The sequence below is a fragment of the Calonectris borealis genome, chromosome 12 (assembly GCF_964195595.1).
Source record: "Calonectris borealis chromosome 12, bCalBor7.hap1.2, whole genome shotgun sequence".
In the NCBI taxonomy this organism is placed as follows: domain Eukaryota; kingdom Metazoa; phylum Chordata; class Aves; order Procellariiformes; family Procellariidae; genus Calonectris; species Calonectris borealis.
Window position 1 is genome coordinate 3,133,703 of NC_134323.1, and position 25,189 is coordinate 3,158,891.

Below are 25,189 nucleotides of genomic sequence, written 5' to 3' on the forward strand. Positions count from 1 at the left end.
AACAAACCACTAAATAGCATCGGATATTAATTCCTAACAGGTGTGTCTATTACGGATTAAGAAAGCAAAAAGCGTATTATACTGTGTGGAGCCTATTAATGTAAATACACTGATTTCGGTTAATCTTGGGCTATTTGCCAATATCAATTCAACCTTTTTTAGAAACCGGGGAGGGAGGTGTAAGGAAACAAAGAAAGCAACTGATGGTACTGCAAAGGTGAGGAAGGAAAAGCAGCCTTGCTTAACTGAGTGTAGCATGTTTGAAAGCCAGCAAACCAGCCAGCTGGAAAAGGAACATCTCCACGATGAACAGAAAATCCTTTGGAAAGGAAAATAAGTCTCAGCATACTTATTTTTATTAGCCGACTAGGTGCAAACTTGCATTTCGGTGCCGGCACAGCGGAGCAATACATAACTGAACCATGATGTGCCTGAAGAACACACAGGCTCTGCAGGCTCCTGGAGTCGATTATTTTGGCTTAAGGAAAAGAAATCCCATGTTTACGTGCCCAGCACCAGAAGCACCCAAAAGCCACCCACTCTGATCATTACTGATAGCAGCACCCCAAAATCTGGCCCCTTTCACAGACTGAGGTCGGGAAGCAATGAGTAACAAGAGGGCTGAAGCCACTTGTGCCTGCGCTGCGTCAGGCTGGGTGCCTCAATACCAGTACCTAATTAAGGCAGAAATGTGGCAGCGGGACCCGATCTCAGATCCAAACCCAAAGCCCGGGCTGAGTCGTTTCTTGAGCCCGAGCCCAGCGTGTACCAGCCCTTGAAAGTTTTGCTGAGCAGCAGCGGGAGCACGGCCAGAGCATCTTCCCTCCCGGCTGAGCTGCGGCTGGGACTCGGCCGAAACACGGACAGGTTTCCCCCTCTGCACTGAGGCTGCAGCAGGGTCACAGAAGAGAAATTTCCACTTTAAAAATAATTGTCAATGATTTCCACCTGGAAAACTTTCTGAAAGCACTGCAGGCTTTTTCCAGAGCGACACAGTACCTTCCCTCGGTGCAGAAAACCAAGCACAAAACCAAAGACACTCAGGCTCCGGCGTCTCATGTCCATGAACACCCGTTTTCACGCTTTACTAACACATCCTCCCAGGAAAAGAATTAGCTATTCCTGCCCCCCAGACTGTCCTTGCTGGGAGTTACAGATCTGGATGTATCCTTCTTGTAGCTTCAGACATTTCTTTCCCCACTTGCAAGTCAGTAAGATAATTATTCCCCTCTCTCCAATGTATACTATCTGGTAACCCATGGATTTTAAAAGAGCAAGAAAGATAATAGGAAGAAACAGATACACATGATTTATAGCTGTTCCTGGCCAATTGCCTGAACACAGGCTGCCAGAACATATTTTCTCACAATTGTCTGGCAAAAATTGCTAGCAAATTACAAGGATTACTTGCAGCAGTGTATTTGTTCTGGATTCAATTTTTGCCTTATTTAATTTTAACAGCTATAATAAACCATCTTCAATAAATACAGCTGATCTGCAGAAGATACCTAATTAAAAGTGATGCCAGAGCCAGGTGCTGCCCCTTGCTCCCACGTTGCCGAAAGCGGAGGATGTCACGCAGGCACCGGGGCAGGAGGCAAAAGCAGTGATTTTCCCAGGCAAGCAGAGGGAAGTCCTGCTACCGAGAGAGAGAAGTAGCAATGGAAGCCGTAAGTGAGATTTAGGTGGGGTGGCAAGAGAAATAACGCAAGCTGGGGGTCACACAAGATGCCTGCGGCGGTGGCAAAGGCATTTTAAGGAGTTCCTATGTGCTGGTCACCTCCACCCAGGTGTGTATTGCCATTGCCATGCTGCACCTTGTCACTCATTCGTAATGCACTGGGAGCACACAAACCACATCACTGATCCAGTTAAAAACAAGGTAAAACATCCGGGCTGGAACATCTCTGCACCAAAGGCAGCATCGTGCGTAAGTGCTTCCAAGGCTAATTCATTGGACACTAATGCGAAGCTATGCATAAACCATCTCAGCCACCCCGTGCCTCCGAATGCAGTTTGGGAAACGCAGCAGTGACAGCCTCCCACCAAGGGAGCAGGACAAAACCAAGCCTATTTTAAGCTCAGTTATGGCAAAAGGGCTCAGATTTTGCAAGGAAAACTTCCGGGCAGGCAGATGCAGAGCTCCGGTATCTGGCGAGGTCCCCGCTGCCCTGTACGACGTCCCCCTGTTAAGGGACACATATGGGCAGCGGGGGTGGTAATACAGAGCAGGGAGGAGCAGCTAAGACCCTTCAGACTAATATCTAGCAGTGAAACTAGATATCAGAAGGATTTAAGAGCCTCAAACCAGAGCTACACCGAGCTTTGACGCACAAGAAAGCAGCAAGCTCTTTGGCTGTTCTGCATGGGGGACGAGCGCGTTGCCTGCCGAAGGAGAAGAGAGTTACACAAGGCAGTCAGAGCCCCACACTTTGTAGGGTTCAACTCCCCACACTCAAAATGCAAATGTCCACCCTGGGAGCTTGTCCCTGCACCCAAGCCGTGTCTCGTGGTCACTGCTACACATCAGCCGAGTCCCCAAAGCCTGCAGTCAGCTGCACCCAGACTACTACAGCCAGCCAAGTTGCAAAAGTCCTTTCCAAGCACTTTAAAATTTAATCTCTGCCAAAAAAACAACATGAAGAATTTAGCAGGAGAAATATTGATTTGCTGGGTCGTCTTTGAAAAGCTTCCTGGATATAGCAACATGAGATATTAATAAGACAGATCAAAAAGCGCCGTAGGTGTTAAGCCCTCAACGTCCATCAGTTCCCTGACTTGCCATGATAGCCGGAGCCTTCCCTTTGCCTCGTGCTGCCATTTTCACGCAGAAAAGTCCTTCCTGCAGATACCCTCCTCTGCTGAAACTGGAGCACGGCATTACAGTAAGGTTGGGCCAACGCACCCAGCGACATCTCCACGAGCTCACGGCTTCGCTGCGGTGGGGAAAGCTCCCCCCTCCCTGCCGAACCTGCGCTATTTGTGTCCCCGTCTGCAGGTACCGGCTGTGCCCGGTGCAGCCAAATCTCAGCAGACCCACAAAGCGCCCATGGCTATCACCTCTCGAGGATGCCCGGCTGCTTTGGCTTTCTCTGCCCTTTGGTGTTTGCTAACGCAAGCGCTGCAGGTGAGCCAGACCACAGGGACGTTCCCAGCACCTGACTGGACAAGGAGCCTGGGGTAGGTTTGGGGCTTGTGTCGTGAACTCAGGGGGGAAAGACGGCAGGGCGGTTTTGCACAAAGACTGACCCATCGGCGTGGGAAATGTATGAATATAACATTTCAACTGAAATGGCCTTCGGGATGGGTACAGCTGCAGCTCTCCAGGCCAGCTGGCAGCATCTAGCGATCTCCATGCTCCAGAAAAGCCAGCGCAAGAACCACCACTTCTAAGGCACTACCAATAAAGCTCACGTTTTTTGGCTAGGGATCACAAGTAGGTAATAGCCCCATAAATGTTTCATAGTGCCCTTTGCTGGCTGTCATCATGCCACATAGACACGTTTGCTGTGCAGCCCCCAATTAAATCTCTCAACTTTGGCTTCGGAAAGAAAGGTCTTTAAAAATCCTCCTGGCTAATTGAGCAACTTTTCAAACTCTCCTTGGGAAACCACAATCCCTTATTCCCACCCTCCACAACTTGCAACAAGGCCATCAAATCTGTCACCATAATATATTCCATTGTTGTGGTTTAACCCCAGCCGGCAACTGAGCCCCACCCAGCCGCTCGCTCACTCCCCCCAACAGGATGAGGGACAGAATCAGGAGGGTAAGAGTGAGAAAACTCGTGGGTTGAGATAAAAACAGTTTAACAGATAAAGCAAAAGCCGCACGCAGAAGAAAAGCAAAACAAGGAATTCGTTCCCTATTTCCCATGGGCAGACAGGTGTTCAGCCATCTCCAGGAAAGCAGGGCTCCATCACGCCTAACGGTGACTTGGGAAGACAAACGCCATCACTCTGGATGTCCCCCCTTCCTCCTTCTTCCCCCAGCTTTATATGCTGGGCATGACGCCATATGGTATGGAATATCCCTTTGGTCAGTTGGGGTCAGCTGTCCCGGCCGTGTCCCCTCCCAACTCCTTGTGCACCCCCAGCCTGCTCGCTGGTGGGGTGGGGTGAGGAGCAGAAAAGGCCTTGACTGTGTGTAAGCACTACTCAGCAGGAACGATAACATCCCTGTGCTATCAACACTGTTTCCAGCACAAATCCAAAACATAGCCCCATACTAGCTTCTGTGAAGAAAATTAACTCTACCCCAGCCAAAACCAGCACACCCATTCACTCCTGTCCAGCCTGAAATCTCTAACGAGGGCTGCAGAAGAAAACCCACATCTCCCAACCAAAAGAGAGAGAAGAAAATAAACCCCGTCCTCTTTGGGTTACATCCCACGTGAAACCTTAGTTGGTGCACTTTGAAGCAAAGTGAGGGTGTTTGGAAATGCCACCCTCCAGATCAAATGTTCAGCCTCAAATTGCCAGGCTAAAGCAGTGACCCCTGCCTGATGTGCCCTCCTCGCATCTCTCGGGGACACCCGAGCACGGCTGTTCATCTCCGACTCTCTGTGTTAAAGGAATCGAAAGGAGGAGCCAAGCGAGAGAACGGATACAGCAGAAAAAGAGCATTGCCTGTAGAAAGGCTCAGGCTCCATCACACACACACAAAAACCACCGTAAAGGCTGAACACAGCTATGCTGCCCCGCTTCCCAATGCAACACGATTGCATTAATTAGTCGGAGCCCAAACGGGGATGCTTCTTTGCTCTGCCAGATCAACATTTGCTAAACGCAGAGAGAAATGTTTTCTGAGAGCAAGAGGTTTGATGAACAGCGGGAGGATGCTCACGGGCATCTCGGACCACCCTGAACCTCTAACAGTGATAAATACAGACAGCCAGAAGGCTCAATTGATGGGTCAGGCTGGAAATCCAGGCACTGGGGCAGACTGGTAGGTGGTTTCCAAGGCAAAAGCTTTGTTCTAGCCTGCTCCTCCACGTCTGACCCCTCCGAGAGAGGTCCAGCAGAGAGCGGAGGTCAGCACGGCCCCAGGGCTGATACGTCTGCTCAGACAGCCCTTGCAGGAGGACAACCCTTCAGGTCAGCATCGCCATCGGAGTTTTTGATGGACTGAAGTATAGCCTAATAACAAAGTGTGAAGGTGTGAAAGGCCATGTGGTTAGGTATCTGACTGTCTTTGACGTTCAAATCTATTTATCGTCAATGCAAAAATGTCAGGAAGCCTTGAAGGTTACAGCAGTTATTGACTTTTACCATGGGTTTTGCTCAGAAGCTGAATTTTTGAGACCTAGTGGAGAGAAAGGCTTGAGAAGGGAAGGTGCTGGGCAGAGAGGGCAGCCAGGAGCTGCCAGCACAGCCCCGGGGCGGGCCAGCGTGCAAATATGCTTTTATCACGAGGCAGCAGGCTGGCAAGCACGCCTGAAGAAGGCCAAATATCAGGTGACGCTGATTTTTTAATTTTTTCTTTAAGTCTGGCTTGATATTCTAGCTGCAGGTTTTACAGCACAAAGGCGAGCACAGAGGTGATGGCCACCAACATTGCAACTGCGGTCAATGATTTGTACCTTGGATAATGAGGAAAGGACATTCTGCACGGTATCAGTCAGGCACCTGAGCTATCAGACATCAACTGAAGTGGCAGCAAGCCGGCTGCCTGGAGGGCCAAGGACTCTGTTTAAATAGAGCAACTTTCCCAGCTGGGGATAACCCCCCCATGCAGGGAAGCCCCACCACCACTGTTCCCATATGCGCAGGTCACACTTGGACCAACATTGCCTCCGTTGCCTGCCGTCCATGAAGGCTTTCATGATACCTTCTGTTTTGGTAGCCTGCTCTTTTAGCAGGGAAAAGCTTTAGGAACGGGACAGGAATAACAATTTTAGAGAGTGATGAGCCATAAATTGGTGCTGTGCAGAAATAGGTGGGATATGGACGTTTCCATTGTGGAAACTAAAGCTCATGTGGTGGCTACACCATTGGCTTGAGTTCATGGGGGAGTTTCTGGGTTGGATCCAAACCTTGCCCAGCTCAAATTTTGTCTGGCTTAAGCCTTGCACTAGGTAAACCACACGTGGGCCCAGTTTAAAGCCAGACTGCCTAACTGTCAGCCTGTAGCACATGAGGATACAAGTCCTAACCCTATGCACCCAATTCAAGAATTAAGGGGATCCAGCCAAAAAAGTATTAAAAAAAAAAAACAAACCCAAAAAACAACCCTTGGTTCTAAGATGCATTTGCGAATGAGAGGAGACATGAGGAGTAAAACAATTCCTAAAAAATCTCAGCTCTTCACTTGTGCTGCACGCAGTGTGCACCAGATACCTTCACATCTTTGTTGAAAGAAAAAAGCAACTCTGAAAGGGCACAAGCAGCTGACAATTGTCCTTTCAAGCTGGTCAACGATGAAAGTCAAACCCTGATTCATACACTAAGTTTATAGGTTTAAAGGGTGAACAGACGTGCCGGCCACATCTAGTGACAGCCTGTAAGGCATGGCCAGCAACCACCTTTCACAATTTCTACATTATCTCAAAATTCATCATCTGGTTGATAGGTTTGTTTATTACTTGGGGAACAGCATGTCCTGATTTAAACAGATGTCATCTCTTCAAAACCATGTGCTGTGAACTTTGCAAGGACTTGGAAGGATAACTGAATATACAAGAGAGCGCCAGGAAATTATACAGGAGTCCAAATAACTGAAAATGGATCCAAACTTTCTCCTGGTAAATAAATGTCATTACACAGTTTTACAGGGTGCCTTTTGATTGTCACATGAAATCTAGACTATCTAAATGCAAATCTTTTTTTGTTTCTTTTTTAAACAAGATAAATACATTGAGACTGGTCGTCTGGTCATGGAAGAACCGACCAGATTTATCCATATTTAGAAAACCTGGTTCATCACTGCGTTTTTCCACTTATGTGTGGGTGGCTGTTAATACTGTTTTTGTTATGCAAGAATTATATATATTCTCACTTAGAACTAATGATTTAATTTGGATGCACCAGCGAGATATGAATAGCTCAAGGTTTCCCTGTGCGTGAGGAGCAGTAGCCACGCAGAAGGTAATTACCCAGTTCTGGAAGATAAGTGGTTTTGATGCGTGGTAGCCCATGACGGCAGGGACTGCGAGGCTGCCGGGAGCTCACAGTAAAAGCATAATTTCAAAAATAGGTGCACAGTTGTGGCTGTGGAAGGAAGAGTTGTGTGTGCACCAGGAGGCTTATTAGGTGCTTGGGGGTTTTTTAATCTGATCTATAACGTGGAGGTATCACGGCCCTAGCCCAGCATCTTTTTAAGATCTGACAAAAGCACCCAAAGCTACGATGTCTTCATGTTTCTTCCATGATGCTTTGGGTGCCGTATTATTGAAGTCCCCCTGCTTACCACCATTCAAGTCCTGTGCAAGTGTATTTTCCAAAAGGGCCTCACGTTGATGGGGGAAGGTGGGGAGATAAGTACCTCGAGTCTTAAAACCACCTTGTGGACAATTACCATGTTAAATTCCATCAAGTAGTTTTCTAAAAATGTTTCAATAAATTAAGAAGGTAATTAATAACAGATGCCTGCTATTTTTAAAACTCAGAACAACTCCAAAATGAAAGTTTTTTGCCCAGCAATCAGATGCCATTAAAAAAAAAAAAAAAAAAGATGGGCCCAGGCAGGGCGAGCAAGCTGAGCAGTGACAGCTTCTTGGGTTTCCAAAATAAGGAAAGGACTAAGGCACAACCACCACCGCAGGCAGGACACCAAGCAAGCAATACCTGACATTTGGCACACGTTGCTATTGCAGTGCTGTGCTCGTAATCCCATTTTCCTGATCCAGAAGTGACTCCTCTAACCTGCAGCTCTGCAGACGAGGAGCCCACGAGGACATCAAGCATTGAAAGCAAACACTAAAAATGGGGTCTTTAGACCAAATACTCGCCAGTGCCAGTTTTCTCTTTCCCTCTCTCCTGCATTTCCCTGTGCTCCCAGACTGCCGGATCTGGAGAATCATTTTCACCCCTTTTTGCCCAAATTTTCGTATTAATGACTCAAGCTCAGCGAGGGGCACTCTCAGAGCGAAAGGGGGGGGGGGAGAAATGTTTACATGGTGATCTGGGTCCGGCTGCTGTGGATTTCAGCTCTAAGCACATCCCCCTTTCTTCCTGTTCTGGGCTCGCTAGAGGTGATCAAAACCATTCCTCCAAGTGGGGGTTGGAAAGGGTGGGTGAGACTTGGAGAACTATTACCATCAAAAATGCTGTAAATTTCCCCAAAGTCCTTAGAGGAACAGTCTCTGCCTACAAACGAGACACGGAGGACAGGCACACAGCACTTGGGAAGGGCTGGAAATTGCCGGGAGCTTCACCCACACGCTCTTTTGGAGACCCACCACACCAGGACTTGTTCAGCCCTCTCTCTCTGCTGAGGGCCCAGGGCTTTCCCTGCTCTCCCATCACCATCCCTTTATCAAGAAACCCATTCCATGGAAGAACCTGAAGCTTCAGTCTCTTCGTTTGCGTACGGGTGATTAACAAGACCAATTTCTACTTAGGCGACACTTATGACGTGCCTCAGCTCTTTAATATATCAAGCTGGGGCTGAGAGATGCGTCTGAAGCTTTTGGTTTACTTGGTTTTCTTTTTCTGCCCTTTTTCACCTTTTGAAGCTTGTGAGCTCCACAGACCGAGGGGACAGTGGTGGCACGGGACATTACCGTGACGAAGCCATCAGGCAGGGCAGCGCTGCTGGTTTATATGCAAGAGGAGGAGCTCGCTCTACTCCCAAGGGCACAACCCCGCTGCCAGCTAACCAGGCTCCTTAGCCAGTTTGTTATGATGCTAATGTCCAAAGATACTTATGTTCCCCGCTTGCCAGCGACTCTATACGTGCCCCCATCATTTGTAGCACAATTTGCTATGAGGCTTGCAACACTGGGATATGCAGACCTTTACTTACAAAGAGTAACAGCATAAATCTCCTTTAATGGGCTCCTAAGTGACTAACAGATATCTGTGTGCAGCTATTTAAAGGACAAGTCCAACTGGGATAGGAATGGGCACAATTCCATTGCCCTTGATGGCCCTTAACCAAGAAGCCCTTTCCAACCACCTATTCCTGCTGCATTCATGCTTCCTTTTTCCCTTTGTTAGCTCTGCTACGTCCTCTGCAGGCCTTCAGCTGATCATCCAGATCAACGAACAACCGAAAACTCCTCTCAAGCATTTGCACACCAGACCTCTACATTAAACTTATAAATTAATCCATGTTCACACTTCATTGTATTTCATTTTTGATAACAGCAGAAGCTATCCAAGACAGCATGTGTTGAATGGCTTTGTTCCCATCCACACCTTCCCCAGGTATGATAAATTCAAGGGAGAAGCACGATGGTTTGGGCCAGTTCTTGGTGCAGAAGTCAATAGGACAGCAGCAATAGGAAGGTGCCAAGTTGACCGAACCACGATACTAATTCATCCCTGGTCACTGTCAAGTGAAATACTGCACCACCGCCAGCTCCTCCTGCCATTTTCTGTATTCTGAATTTATAACCATACGCTGGGTTTTTAGCACATTTTATTTTGCATCTCTCCCCTTCCATGGCAGGGGTCCAGAGGAACCACCTAACCCCCAGTGCCCGGCAAGCCAGCCCCATGAGTGGGGCAGACTGGCGGCAGTTCTTGTTTCCATGAACAAGTTCTAGTAGTTATGGCAAAAACTCCAAACTCAACCACAAGGTTCAAGCTGGATGCACTTCACGTTTAGTTACACTCAAGACATGGGAGTTGGGTAGTAGCAGTGACCGGAGATTTCAAGATAATAAAACTCCAGTTTTTGGGAAGCAACATTTCTATAATGAATCGTTAGCAATTAGGCTGTTCTGTCAAAATAAAACCGTCTTAATCTTTCACAGAGAATGCCGGGCTATTTAACTTATAATTGATTAACAGCTTTCTAATGAGAGGATTAAAGTACACAGTAGATAACCCAGATGATTGACAGCTCTGCTTCACCAGTCTAAAACAAGATGCCTCTGTTTTCCTACCACATGCCAATTAAACGATTAAGTATTGTTTACTGGGACTAGGAGGATTACAAGACAGTAGGTGGATTTATTAGCAGAGAAAGGAAAAACACTCCTACACGGCAGAAGAAGATTATTTTGAATGACTAACAGCCATGCCCCTGCAAAGCATGACTAGAGCTAGCTGAATTATTCACCGTCAGAAGGTTACGCCCCAGCCCTTCTCCCTTTTTTCAGACCATTTGCCAGTTTATCCAGATGTCTCCAATATGCTCATCATTTCAAGGTGTGCCATCCAGACCATTTGCTGAGTTTATCATATAGATAGTTGTAAATTCAGCTGCTTGATATTATCAGTGGGGAACAGGTTGGGGACTTAACTCAGATTAGAGACAGAATCCCACTTCTCTGGCAGGAGACCAAGACGTCTTTTAACGAGCAAGAGCTGCTTCATTAGCAGTCTCTTAGTACATGTAGGCACTGAATCAAATCACGTTGATACAAGTACCTGAACATGGCAGGAACAATAATGTGTTTTAGCATCCTGCACCAAGAGCATCCAATTTTACGTGAGTTAACAATTTATGCCAAGGAGCTTTGGAAGGAAGGGGAGGAGGGAGAAGCTCTTGAATTCACACGATCAGGCTCCATAGTTACCGTGTCTGAACCAGCCACGTTGCATTAACACAATATGTGCCATTTTTACCAGGCTGGGGGGGCAGGGAGGAGAAATAAAAATCAAGATGCTGAAAAAATTTCCAAGTTTATGACCCCTAGGAAGCCGCACATTAAGTGAGACAATTCCTTAAGCTTACAATCCCCCCTATGTCTTTTGGGTGACCTTTTAACCATCTGATTCCGGACAGCAAAAGTTAAATGAGATGTTAAACTAGATGGCAAGAGCTGAAGTCTTCTTCAGATTCCACACCCCCCCATTTCTGCAGGGCTCCCACCCAGGTCTATAAAAGCAGCTTTAGCATGGCCGAGGAAAGCGAGAGGTGCCAGTGCTAGGTAAAGCTGCCAGCGCTCCCCACCCTGGGAGCTCTCTCCCCCAGTATGCCACCAGCACACAGCGCCAGATAATGATTTGTCTCAGCTGGTTAATTAAAAAGAGCAAAGTCCCTGCCAGACAAGAACCTCTGCAGGTGTGGAGACAGCAGAAGCCTGTTAACAGAGTAAAATATTTTGGGAACCTGTGAGCTTGTGTTTTCAGCAGCCTGTCCAGGGCTCAGGGCCCCTTCCCAGGATTCTGACAAACATCTAAAAGTGCAAGATGTTCATTTTTCAGGGGAGGGCCATGTACGGCACACAGCCCACCTGCGGTGAGACATGCAAGCGGTAGGCAGATGCTTCCGCTGTTCCTTGGAGCTGTACCAGGTAAAGCCATGAAGGGACTGAATTTCAACAAATCAATAAATTAAAGGCCAGGATGTCAAAGAGAAAATGGTGAAAAAGAGATCCCTAGGGATATTAAATACAAAGATATTACCTCTGGCTCTGGAAACCTCTGAGCCACAGTTTGCGGGGAGGCTGTACCAAGGGAAATATTCCTGCACGTCTCCTGCAGCAACTGCTGCGAGCTGCAGGGTGCTGGAGGGGCGGCTGTGGGAAGCCGTGACCCCAAAAGGCTGCGGAGGAACATACTGAGCTAATTAGGAAGAGGGGCAAACTCTGTTATCAAGAGTTAAGCAAATATGAATGGCTGGTGAAGCTAGCCACCGCGACCGGCAGATGTTGTCTCAAGAAAAAAAAAAAGCAGCATCTGGAAAAATGCAGGGAAAGGCATTGTAGGACGTAGCGTCCTTCAAGACGACAGCCCCAAAATCACAGAAACAACCCCGCTCCGTGGGACAGGAAAGCAGCCACGCGGAGATTGGCACGTGCTCGGCCACCTCACCTTGCAGGAACCAACATGGGGATAGAGCTGCCACTTAAATCCAGACTACTTTGTGACAGCCCGTCATCCAGGTCATAAAAAGGAAAAGGCAGCGTCCCGTTTGCCTGGCAGCGTTAGTCCCATGCAGAGCACCGCGTTTTGTTGTCTAAACAATGTAATTGTAGGTCACCTGCATTGCAAGCAATGAGAGATGGAGGTAACTCTTTCTTCAGAGAACATTTGGCCTTTATTAACAGAGCCAGCTGTCCCCCCCTGCGGTGCCCATCGAGGGTTAGAAAGAGGCAGGACAAATTTCAGAAGAAAAACTGCCGCCAGCAGCCTCACCGGGGCTCCTCTTCTGCCTACGCCCCGAGCCTTTGGTCTCCTCACCCCCCTGCAAGCCCAGCGCTCAGACCTGGTCCACCCCTGGCAGTGACAGTTCTCACCCTTAGCAGTTCAAATTCCTGCCCAACCCCATCTCTGACAACAAACCACCAATCTAACCACGAGACATCAGGGTAGGGCTTGTCCTACTGGTGCCTATTCATACCAGCCCAAGCTAATTATGGGTCCTAACGCATTAGCCCATCACCATTACACCCAATGCATTAACAGCTACTGGGTGGCAGACATGTCGCTGGCAATCCACACTCATTTTAATGTTTTGTGACCTAGGTAAGAGCAGCTCCAGTTCTTCCGATCCATGCAAGTATCCCTGTTTGAGTTTTAATTGGGATATTACCAGTTAACATGGAATAAAGACGTTCCGACAAAGAGCAGCCAGGGGAATATCTGCTAACGGCTGAACACCTCTTCGTGTCTGCACAGCATGGCCAACCAAAGAGCCCATGAGCATTGCCATCCGTGCATCCCCCCATAGGGGCATTACATTATGGGGTACCTGGACCCCAGGAGGGTACGTCTGCTGGGCAGGACAGCAGCTCCACGGAGAGGTGTTTGGGTGCCCAGGGTGGCTGACGGACATCTCGAGGTCAGCTCTGGGGTATTAATCTCTGCTGCTTTGCTCAAATCCAAACTCTCTCTGGTTGGATGAGCAAGACAAGAAAATGCTTTTAAGAGTCATGCTGTAGCTGAGCCGCTCGCTGTGTTCCTGTCCAGGTGCAGGGGAGTGATCCGGCCTGTTAAGCGCATGGATCACTTCCTCAAGCCTTACAAAGGCAGGAACATCGGCATGTTCCATGGGACAATACCATGGAGGAGCTGGGCAGATTTTTCCCAGGGTGAAGGGCAGAGGTAAAAATAACATCAGGTCTTGCTGATGGAAGCACCTTGTTTGCCCTTAACCTGTTATTCGTGCTAAAACACTGAAGGAGTGTTTGCCCGTCATTAGTAACAGAGTATAAGGTTGTAAAAACAGGAGCTTTGGATGGGTTTTAACAACAGCAAGGGAACTGGTAAGCAAAAGTCACCAGCTTTCCAAAGGTACGTCTTTCTTCTCAGAGACCCATCACCAGAGCAGACCAAGCGGGTCCAAAGGCTCTTCATTTCCCCAAGTTACCACCCATGCCACAAAACACGAATTCATGGCTTGCCATCGGCACCTACCAAATCACTGGCAAGAGCTGCACTAAAATTTAACCCCCATGACCTTGTGACATGGTAAAACCACCAAAATGACAGCTTTGTCCACTTGGCTGGTTGGAAAGACGTGTCTGTCTGCCCCTGGCAGGCAGCAGCTCCTTCCATCGTGCTGCGGTGAACGGGGAATACCAAAGCTTCAAGAGCAACTTCTGAGCTGCTCCACTCGCCCATCCTAGAAAAGCCTTAATATTTTATACAACAGCCAAGACAAGATTTTGTACTTTGAGTTCTGATTCTTCAGCCCCATCGCAGCTGTTATAAATTTAATTGAGACTAAAACAAAAGCACAGCATCATTTGGCAGAGCTCGAAAAGCAGCCACTGGAAATAACTACATCAAGACCAGTACATTAAAGTGCATCCTTTCAAGCTTTGTTCAGCAGAGTAACATTTGTTATTGAAAAGAAAAATCACTGCTTTTGGCTTCAGCTGCCCTACACGGAGGCTGTAATGGAAACTAGAAGTTGGCTGCAGCAGGAGGGAGGTTAAACTCGGGCTTAGAAAGGAACAGTTTCACAGGTTGAAGTTTGGAGCAGCATTTTCAACTTCAAACCCAGATGGGAATAATTAAGCAGAGATTTTAGCTCAGTATCTGCATATCACCAGACTCTCCTGATGGAGAGCAAGTGGCAGGTAAGACTTCACTACAAGCTGGCAACCCCAGCACTCAGCTCCACGGGGGCAGGCACGCCAGCCAGCAGAAAGCAAGCAGGCAGCATCTCTCAGAGGCAGCATCTAATATTTCATCAGACAAAACCTATGGATCTCCAATTATGCAACGATTAAGTGCTCAGGAGGCTGTGAAGTACGACAGTCTGGGTGTCAAGAGCACAAATTCATTTTTCCCTGTAAGAGGCACTTAGCGAGCTCCCCCCCCACGCCAGCCCCCCCAGCGCTCCTCTTCCATCGCACAACTGCTCAGCTTATCCAAGTAACAAATTTCAATGTCTTATTACCGTGTCAGTTGTTATAACCAAATGCCCATGTTAACAGGGCATTTACTGCTTATATGCCAGCCAGCTCACAGCATCTTTCGCTGCTTTACCTAGGGGCAGTGATCATACCTACCCGACTTCTGTAAGAGCTTGTATCTCCCTTTTAAATCCGGTAGGGAAAAAACAAACTCTCCCCTGTGCTCCTCTGCACAACCCTCCCACGTGTCCCTCTGCAAACACACACTGGTTTCATGCATATTTAATTTTCTTGTTGTACATCAGGGAAAGAATAGAGACTAGCTCTTAGGAGCTAAAATTAAACTGCTTTTCAGGGTGGAAAGAAATCCTGGGATTGGACCCCATTGCTATTTTTTCCCATAACTACGTTATCTCACAGCAGAACAGCTCTCTCCCTTCAGGATCCCAAGTCATTGGGATGTTATTCCCCATCGAAGGACAAGACTAGGCTTCAGCGAAGTTGTTCAGCTTTCTACAGGCACAGGCTGAAGACACACATCAATACATGCTGCTCCTCGACACGCGTGTTCCAGTCCTTCAGGAACCAAACTACTAATATTCACAGATTAGGTCTCTTTTGCAAAGCTATTCCAAGATTATCAGGAGGTGGACCCTCACTTATCACTTAGCTGTGATTTTTTTTCATGTTCTTTTTTGGGAGATTGCCCCAAACCTGGCGGATCTCACCATGCCGACTTGCACACTAGTATCACATCTGCTCTAAGAATATATCTCAGCCAAAGAAACAACAAAACCTTTCCCGAGGCTTAAATAGTATCAGCATCAGACCCGTAAGCTGAATGACATTTAAACAGTTAGATGTTACTTTCTGGAAAAATGGTAATTTGACAAAAGTTCAATCAAAAAATGTGAAATATGAATGTACAGACTTACCATTTTTGTCAGCTCTTCTGAAAATCTAGAATTGAAAGAGAGAGAGAAACATGTTTACTATGTTGTTCGACCTGAAGGGGTGCTGGTTTCAGAGAAGCCCTTTGCACCAGGACCACGTTCGACGCCACGTGCGGGGCAGGGCCACGTGCTCCAGCCCCCGAAGAGCCGATTCAAGTGTTTTATTGAGCTCACCCTTCCCAAGACCCAGCCCATCACCCCCTGACCCACACGATGGGCAACAACCTCCGGCAGAGAGTATCAACAAGTTTGGCTTTGGAATAACTGGTGGAGAAGGAGGCAACTAACAAAATAAAGATAGCACAAAATGCTTCCAGCAGTTCATTTATTTCCCATCTCCCTTGCAGAAGAAAGCCGAAAACATGGATCCAACACAAGGAAAAAAAAAAAAAAACATTAAAAAAAATTTACAACAGCCGTGCAGCCAGCCCAGCCAATTTCTCTAACATCAATAATATCTCTTAAACCAAGTTTCACAGTTCTGCACTTCTGAAACAAATTATTTACAATATATATATTTTTTTTTTTAAAGCAAGTTTCCTGCGTGGGAAGGAGATTATATTTAGACTTAACACTACAGTATGGAGGAACAGCCCACAGAGAGGAATCAGATAGACCTTTCAGAAAAAAAAAAAAAAAAAAATCTCAATAATGTGTAGTACAGTAGAATTTGCCAGGGAGAAAGACAGCAGAAACAACTGCTATTTTTCTGACGAGTCTCATCTTAGGAATAGTCTTCTGACAGAATGCAATTAATAGCAAAAGGCTTGTGCAAGGGCTGAAATCTTATAGGTTACTGCCAAAAATGGCTGCTAGCACAGGTTTGGCCATAAATTACCAAAAAATTAACTCACACATAAATTGGGCAGAAAAGGGAAAACATTCTCATCGTCTCTTCAGACCTGACCCTATTAATTTGAGCAAGAGCAGAGATTTTGCCTGTACAACGAAATTTCCCTGCAGAGGGAATAAAAGCACCAGCAGGACAGATCAGAGTCAGCCATAAAACAGAATCTCTTATTTTCTGGGTCATAAAATCATTACCAAAAAAATATCAGAAGAGAAACTGCTGCACAAAACCAGAAACCCAAGAGACACACTGAATTGCAGAATGTGCTATTTAAGTGAATATGGCTTAATTAAGGAACATTAATCACTCTTTTGCCCAAAGTTCTTCCTAGGCTGCATAGGGCAAAGTCAAAGCTGGACTTTCTGGCGTTCTTCAGCAGAGGCAAACACCCTCTGCTTAAGCCGAACCCAAATGGTGGGAGTCACCGAGTCCCAGCTTCAAGTGAGGGTCATAAAAACCCTACAAGGATTACAGCTTGTCACCACTTTAAAATTCCTTACTTCTTGGACTCACCTTCATTTTTTTAGAGCAGTTAGAAGTTTTGGAGGAAAATCCAACCCATCACCATACTTATGTACTTCTTTGAGGTTAAATATGGGTTTTGAAGGACTGGCCTGTCATGGCTTGTCTATGGGAAGTAAGAATAAATCCAGCCAGGACAAGCAGGACCCCAGCCAGCCCCGTGGCTTCGGCACACATCACCCAGCCATGCGCAATATGCCCATGAAATACTCTTCTTTTTCCCAACTTCTCGCTCCCCATGAGCGCCTCCAGACAAGGCACTTTTCTTTCTAGATTATTTCTGGTTGTTTGGTTGGTTGTTTTTTTTTTTTTTCATTGCCACATCCTTCTGTTACTGTTCCCACTGCTTTGAAACAAAGACATTACATCAAGTCTAACAGAAGCAGCAATGTCTGTTTTAAGGTCCTGTGGGAGATCACCACCCCCCTGAGCACAACTGGCAGAGGGAGCACGGGAAGGCAAAAACAATAGGTAAAATGCAGCTTAAAGTGGGAGAAAGGCTCAATCTGCAGCGTTCTGCTCTGTGGAGCCACCAACCTTGCAGTGAACTCTCAGAGCGAGAGGGAAAGAAAAATAAATAATTAAGAAATGGAAGAAAAGTTAAGAAATGGAAGTATTTATGGCCAGCTTCGCTAAGTTAACTTTTTAGGGCTTTAACTCCCTCAGATACTCCTAGAAAGTATGGATATTCGTAAATGAACAAGTTGATGGAAGATCACATCAGCTCTGTTACCTATCAAGGTTTATTCTACAGGACCAAGCTGTTTAGTTTTTATTGCTAATGAGCAAGATTTATTCTTCCGACTTAATTAGACCACCTAAAATTTGCACACACACACAAAAAAATTTAAAACAGGACACCCGGAGGGAAAGCAATTCAAGATAAAGTCATCTGTCAACACAGGCAGGCAGTACATCAAGGTATGAACACTGGAATGAGCATCAGGAGGCTGATAAAGACATAATATTCTCCCCGATAGCTTGGTAACGCTGCCAAAAATGCTGCCTCTGTGAAGACCCAGGATTTACGCTCTAGCTCAGCAAACAACAGTGCTCTCCCACACACAACCTGAAGATGCCCTCCGTGCATGTCTTGAATTAGTTGTTCCGCCGCGGGAAGGATGTGGTGTGCTTTTGGTAAGGGAAAGGTGTAAGATGTGGTGATGGAAGGGAAACCGCAGCCCCTCACACCCCCCCTACGGACCAGCCGGGCAAACCCCCGAGGGCAGCTCAGTGCCGGGCTCCCAGGGAGCTGGGGGGAAGGAAAGCTCCAACCAGCCCCAGGAAGAAGGGAATATAAGCAAGGATGCTGCGTCATCTCCAACATAGAGGCTGTAAAGCCGGGCCACCCCGCAGTCGCTCCCTGCAGGCTTGCGGCAACTCCACCGGTGCTATTCTCACTCAGCAGCAAAGTCGCTTAGACTTAGTCAAGGCAGCAGCCCTGGAGGTCTACGAGAGTGGAGGCGATGAAATATTGATGGAGAAACGCCCTGTCCTGCCAGGCCCTCGGCGGCGATTGGCTTCCCGTGCCTCCACCCCGGCTGAGGACCGTCCCCAGCGGCCGAGGGCTTCGCGAAACAGGAGCCGGCAGCACCGCGCAGCGGGACCAGGGATGTTCTTTCCGCTCCATCACCCCCAGTTCTCCAACCTTCAGGGCAACGTGCCGCTTTCAGATGGTAAATGAGAAGTTATCCAGTTCAAAAAGTACTACAGCAACCACCTCCCCCACCAGCTACGCTTTAAATCTATTAAGCGAGTCTCCTGAAGCACAGGCTAAGTCACATGGTGAGCCCACAGGATGGGCCAGATAAACCCATTTTATAGGATTTACACAGGCAATGCATGCAGTTTGCTGTCTGCAGCATACTTATTCAATTTACCAGGTGTTTAGATGAATATAAACTCTATTTTATTTAGAGCGAGGAACCTCCATCAAGATTTCCAATAGCTTTTTTTAAAATGTACGTTTTTGCTCTATTCTCAAATGGCTACTACAGATATTTGGCTGGCAGAAGTAAGCAATTCAAAACACTAGTGGTAATAATAAACTTGAAAAAAAATGATGGTTTCAAATTTAAACATTCAGTTCTGCCTTCTCAAAGCTCCTGGATGAGAATGTGCGACACCGGAGGCTACTTAATGGAGGTTTTCTCAGCAATTTTATTAAATTCACACAAGCACTCCCCTAACAAGCCTAAGAATTATTACAGGGTTTGCAGAGTTTATTATCCCTTCAGCAGGTTAATATGATGTTGATTTAAAATAGAGTGCAACAGAGCTAGAATTTTGTTTTCCATCACAATCTTAGTGCAGAATTGAGGACAAACAAAAGCTAAGTCTCCTGGGTGAGGAAAGCCTATGGATGAGAAAGCATCCAGATACACAGATATACATAAAAACCCGATTAATCTGTTCATTATGTTCCTACATTCCTATTCTTCCTTCCTGTTTCTCTCCCTACAAGTCTCGACACCTCATTTGGAGCTGAGAAAAGGTTTTATATCAGGTATGGCCTTTAGCTCTCTAACCGGAGCTACCAGTGGGAATTTCCTCTCCCACAGCCTATGTTGCTCTTTCCAGTACTAACGCAAGAAAATAATGACCCGAGGCTTTGTCACTTTGGACTACACCGTTAGATATCATCAGGCTAAAGACCTTTCCCCATGCAGGAGAAAGGTTTGATGTTGGTGTTTCAGTAAGAAATATGCCATTGGTGTGGAAATATTGTCCCGTCCAGAGCTACAGAGCTCCAGGTCTCGTGGCCTCTTGCCCACTCCAAATCAGATCTCCTTTTTTTTTTTGGTCTCCCCAAGAAAAGAGCAGTTAACACCATACCCTAGCCTCTCCTTTCACTCTTACCTTCTTAGATTTTACCTAGCTGTCCTCAATAAAAGTTGCAACTCTTGCCCATCTCATGCATTAGATGTCACCACGTTCACAGCACTCGAAAGTACTTTTCCATAAACACCAGCCCTGGGTGCAGCTCCATTTCAAGCGCCTGCTTACAAAGCCCTGAAGAGCAGCAGAGAAAGGATGAACTCTTCTGTGTGATTACGTAGTTTGCAGTGAGCAATCCCTGACCGCACAGAGCCCAGCCGGCCCCTGCCCCTGCTTCCCAGCCGGGCCCTGCCGGCATGACTTGAAAACAAAGCTTTTAGAGCCTTCCCGTTTCACTCGGAGAAGTGAGAAGGTAAACGAGGACACAAGAAAGGGAGTGAGTCAACCGTAAAAAAAAAAAAAAAAAAAAAAAGCAGAAGGAGAAGGGAAAAGGTCAAAGCAGAAGGGGAATGAGAAGGGATTCCTGTGGCTGTGATAGCTTTGCTAGTTAGGAATGCTCTGGAAGTTGCATCATTGACAAAACAGTTGGAAAACTGTGCCAGTTCTTGGATCCACATTTGGAAATGCACCCTTGGCACAAACCAAATTCTCTGTATCTTCTATCCAAACACTTCACTCAGTCCCATGGGGCTGAAGAAGTGCAAATCAGATCAGGCCACATAAGAGAGAGCTGGATTTGAAGTGATCTTTCTGACCCCTGTCGAAGAAGGAAAGAGGCAGATAAGGGTCAAAATTAGTTTTCAGCAAAAGACAGAGCAGCTCAAACAAAAAGCTTCATCTGACCTGAAATGAATGGCACAGCTTTCTTCAGGGGCATTTAAAATAAAGCCAGAAAGCAATGAATTTACTCACTATTGGCAAAGCCAGAAAGGCAACAGAGATGTCACCACCCCTTGGAGCGCACAGTCCTGCCACGGGGATGCTCCCCCATACCCAAGGCTGACCCTTATTTGAGATGCCAAGTAGGAGATGAGCTCTTTCCACGAGCTCTCCCTGGTGTAAACCAGACGGGGCAGCTCTGCCTGCAGCCGCTGGGGCTGACCAGGTCTTACACGGGCTGGAGTTCACACTCCTGCTGTCAACGCCGGTTTTTGACATGGACGCGAAGGCCCGTGACACGAGTCATGACAGTCGGTAAGTCAGCACTGAAGTACTCCCAGGCAGAGCAATACCTGTCTAGACGTTTCCCACGCCTTGGGAGCCATCCACCTCAGCTCTAGGTTGCATATTTTTATGCACGTTGCATGTTCTCATGACTCATTCACACTCAGCAAATATGATCTGATAGAGGCTTACCCCCCCACACACACACAATATTGTCCCTTTCATAAGTCTTGTGACATTTGCGGATTTGTTCTGGACTGGAAATGCCACCATCACCACCTGCGGATTCGAGCAGCACCGTGACAGTTTCAGCTTCCTTTTAATAAAGGGGTTTTGTCCTCGCGGATGCAGACAGAAGCTCAGAGCCTTTGGAGGGCACCTTCAAGCAGCCCAGAGGGCAGATAGAGAATGTAGCATTACCATGATCTTGTATCATAAGCTGTGCATAGACCCAAGTTATCTACAGCAAATTACACGTGCTGCCAGCCCTGAGCATTTGGCTCTTGCAGACGGAGCAGCCGTGAGCGATCCAGACCCACGGAGCAAACACCCAGAGGCGAACACCTGAGGGCGAGCGCAGGACGGGTGCAGACCCTTTGCTCAACCCCAACCCCTTACGCTGACGTTGTAAGAGCTGACCATTAAATGCAAAGTGATGTTTTCCAGGTTCCTGGAGTGACGCATCACCTCCACTTGATCTACTACCACTGAAGAGCATCTATCGTTCCCTAGTTTTACTTGCTGCCTATTTTAGGCAATGTTTAGGAGTTAAATATCTTCATTAGTTTGCACAAAGGGTGTAGTTAATCTGCAATTTTAGCCATTTTTTACACTCTGAAACCCATGATTTTGAGCTGAACTAGTAAACGTTATTCAACCTTTTTAATTGTTTAGCTAAAAGGACACAAGCAAACTAAAAGAAAAATACTGAAAACAGCTCTAAGTTAAGATGATCTTAGAGGTCTTTTCCAACCTTAATGATTCTATGATTCATCCTCCCACTGACAGTAGCCAGGCTGGTGGTAGAACACATCTAACCCCCTTGTTGTATTTCGTTCTTCCTCAGCCTTCAGTTTTGCCCCACAACACCAGAGTTTTGTTTCTTTGGTGGAAAGGGCGAAGGGAACTTCGTACTGACCCACCAGCCATCCTCACGGTCCGGAGGAGTCAAAACAAGCGTATTGGGGATGGCTGAGTCAAAAGAAAGCCAGAACAGAAGAGGAGGAAAAAGTGACTAAGGTACCATTAGCGTCAGAGCCACCTTATCTAATTCATAGCCGAAGCCAAGCTTAACCCTCCTCTCCCAGCCCCCCATGAACTGCCTACGTAGCACACCAGCTTATGCGAACGTGTCAGTTAAATATAAGATCTTACAGGTCTTTTACTTCATCCCCACCCACCGAGGAGCTGCACTGCCACGTGGCGAGGACTCGCTGCTTCCCCAGCACATCCACCTAATGCAAGATCGTGAATGAGTTAATTGGAAAATATGTTCGCATCCCTGAAGATTCAGTGGGATCTTTTGTTACTTTCCTGCTAATGTGTGAACATTAACCTAAATGCATGTTCCCGTTTAAACTCTTTGGATGAAAAGGGGGTCTCACAGTGCACTTGAAGAGCTTCAATCTGTATTTCTATTGTAACTGGAGAAAAAGGAGAGAAGCAAGTTCTAAGGGAGGAGGAAAAAAAAAACCCAAACCCTCAAACGTTACATTTCCAGCATCCATTTCTACTTTCAGCAGGTGAGAAAGGGCTCCCAGTCCCATTGTGAAAGGGAGAAAGGATCAGGAGCTGCACACCCAGCTCTATTGTATTTCCCACTGGTTAAGCCATTCTGAAAGTTCATGGCTCATTTTCTCAGCTCAAACCTCAAAGTGGGAAGAAAAAAAAAAATCCATTTAAAGAAGGTAAAGTTGAACAGATAAGATACTGTTTTGGTGAAAAAACAGTCCTAACTCAAGAACCTCTTGTATAAACTTAACGTTGCTTCCCAATTGCATTCATGCTCTGAAGCCCAGATTCCAGAATGTTGTAAAATTTTGGTAATTTCAGGGCAGGTAAAAGGGGGAAAAAAGACAAAAAAAAAAAAAAAAAAAGAGGAAAACCAAACAAGTTAACTTAAAAGACATAAGGGCATTAGTTGCAGTTGTCCATGAAGCAGCGTTTCCTACAGCCCACAGCTGCCCACCTGCAGCCCGTTTCACCAGGCACAACCATCCACCAAGCCTCTGCTCTCCAGGCTGCTTTTGGCAGCTCACCAGACACAGTCCAACTGGTTCATTCAGGGAACCAAAATGCCTATCAGCCCAGGGTGCTCAGAGATGTGATGAGTTTTGGACTCGCCAGCCCATGCCAATGCCTACCAGGGACGTTGTAGAAGATTCAGCAATTATTTAGAAAACGCAAGGGCTCACCTGGAAGAGCTACTACTGCCTAACTCCGAGGAGGCTGGAGGAGAGCGTGAGTTATCCTTTACTACAGCCAATGCCTCAGTAGCTTATTTTTGCATTCACTGTATTTGTTTTAAAGCTAAGAGACCGCAAAGCTGAGGATCTATGTGTTCAATTACGAGACGCTGCTGAAAGACTGTGTAATTACACCGTTTGCACTCCGGTTGATTCCACCCTATTCTCCCAATTCATTTAAGTGCAAATAGCCTCGTTAGCTCCCTAATCAGGAAATCTATAAATACGGCAGCCAGGCACTATGCACAGCCCTGCCTGCCCCCCCAAACCTGGGTAAGGGAGCCCCGGGTCCCGCGCACTCGCAGACATCCAGGACTGTGCTGCCCAGCTCCCAGTGCACAGACCCTCACAGCTGCAGCCCTTCAGGGACTGGGGTCCAGGACCCGGGGTGGATGCAGGACCCGGTGCACCCCTACGCCCGGTTAACCTGGGGTAACCCATGGTGCAAGACTGGGGAGCTTGCAGGACCTGGAGTCTTGCATCCCCATCCAGTGAAGCCAATACCAGGATTAGGGACCTACAGTGCATCCCCACCCCAGCTGGTCCAGGGGATGCAGGACTTGGGAAAGGGGCTGCAGGACCCGGGGTGCATGCCCATGCCTAGTTGGTCCAGAGGGTGTAGGAAACAGGGTGCACACCCATGCCCAGCAAGCCCGGGGGTGCAGGATCCTGGCAAGGAGATAAAGGATACAGGCTGCATCCCCATGCCCAGCCGATAAAAAAAAAAAATGCAGGATCCGGACTGCACCCTCATGCCCAGCCACTTTAGGGGTGCAAGACTCAGGAAAGGAGGTACAGGATCTCTGGATCCTGCACCCCAATGCCCAGCCAGTCCAGGAGTTGCAGGATCAAGGTGCATCTTATTCCCAACTGTCCCAGGATGTGCAGGGCAAAGGGATGCAGGACTCTGACTGCACCCCTAGCACCCAGCCAGTCTAGGTGGTGCAAGATCCGGACAAGTGGATGCAGGACCCGGGCTGCAACCCCATGCCCAGCCAGCCCGGGGCACAGGATCTGGAAAAGAGGTTGCTGGATCTGGGCACCCCTACGGCCAGCCAGTCTGGGAGATGCAGGACCTGGAATGCACCCCATCCCCAACCGGCCGGGGGGTGCAGGACCCGAGGAATAACCCTGATGCCAAGCCGGTCGGGGGATGCAGAATCCGGCAACGAGGGCGCAGGAACGGGGGTGCACTCCCTGTGGTTGCAGGATCCGGGCAAGCCGATACAGTAGCCGGGGTGCAGCCTCTTGCCCAGCCGGTCCGGGAGATGCTGGACCCGAGCGCAGCCCCGCGGATGCAGAAGCCGGGAAATAACGCTGATCCCGAGCTGGCTGGATGGGTCCAGGACCCGGGCAAAGGGATGCAGGACCCGTGCTGCACCCCCGCGCCCACCCTGTCGGGGGTTGCAGGACCCGGGGTACAACCCATCCCTAACCGGTCCGGGAGGTGCAGGACCCGAGGAATAACCCCGATCCCGGGTCCAGGACCCGGTAGGGAGAGAGGCAGGACCCGGCGTGCCGCCCACGCCCGCCAGCCCTCGGGGTACAGACCGCGGGGTGCGGACCGCGGGGTGCATCCCCCCACCCGGCGGCGCGGAGACCACTCACATCGAGGATGACGGAGGTGCCCTTCCTCTGCGCGGCGGCGCCCGGGGTGAGCAGCTCCCGCTCGGCGACGCCCTTGTCGCTCATCCTGGCCCCCACCCAGCGCAGCAGCCCGTCCAGCCCGCGGAGCGCCGGCGGCGGCTTGCGCAGCAGCCTGTGCACGCCGGCCCGGCAGTAGCGCGCTGCCTGCTCGCACATCGCTCAGCCCGGCCTCATGCCGGAGCCGGGGACTCCCTCCTCCTCCTCCTCCTCCTCCTCCTCCTCCCACCGCCACACGGCGGGCAGCGGGCAGGGGCGGGCCCGCGGAGGGGACCCGGGGGGCCGCGCGGGCGGGGGGGGGGGTCCTGCCCGAAGAGCAAGGCGGGGGGGTTTGGGGTGGGGGTAGGTCACCCTGGAGCGGCCCCGGTGGGTGCTGCCTGCGTGCTTCCACCCC

General features: G+C 48.3%; 1 protein-coding gene across 1 annotated transcript in view; it reads right to left on the reverse strand.

The window, feature by feature from the left end:
* NECAB2 (N-terminal EF-hand calcium binding protein 2) overlaps positions 1-24,954 on the reverse strand; it is a 91,335-nt gene extending 66,381 nt beyond the window's left edge. Inside the window, exons 1-2 of the mRNA XM_075161039.1 lie at positions 24,760-24,954; positions 15,355-15,379 (exon numbers count right to left, since the gene is read on the reverse strand). Coding sequence (XP_075017140.1) covers positions 15,355-15,379; positions 24,760-24,954 — 220 coding nt within the window. The remainder of the gene's footprint in view (positions 1-15,354; positions 15,380-24,759) is intronic.
* Positions 24,955-25,189: the final 235 nt, after the last annotated feature.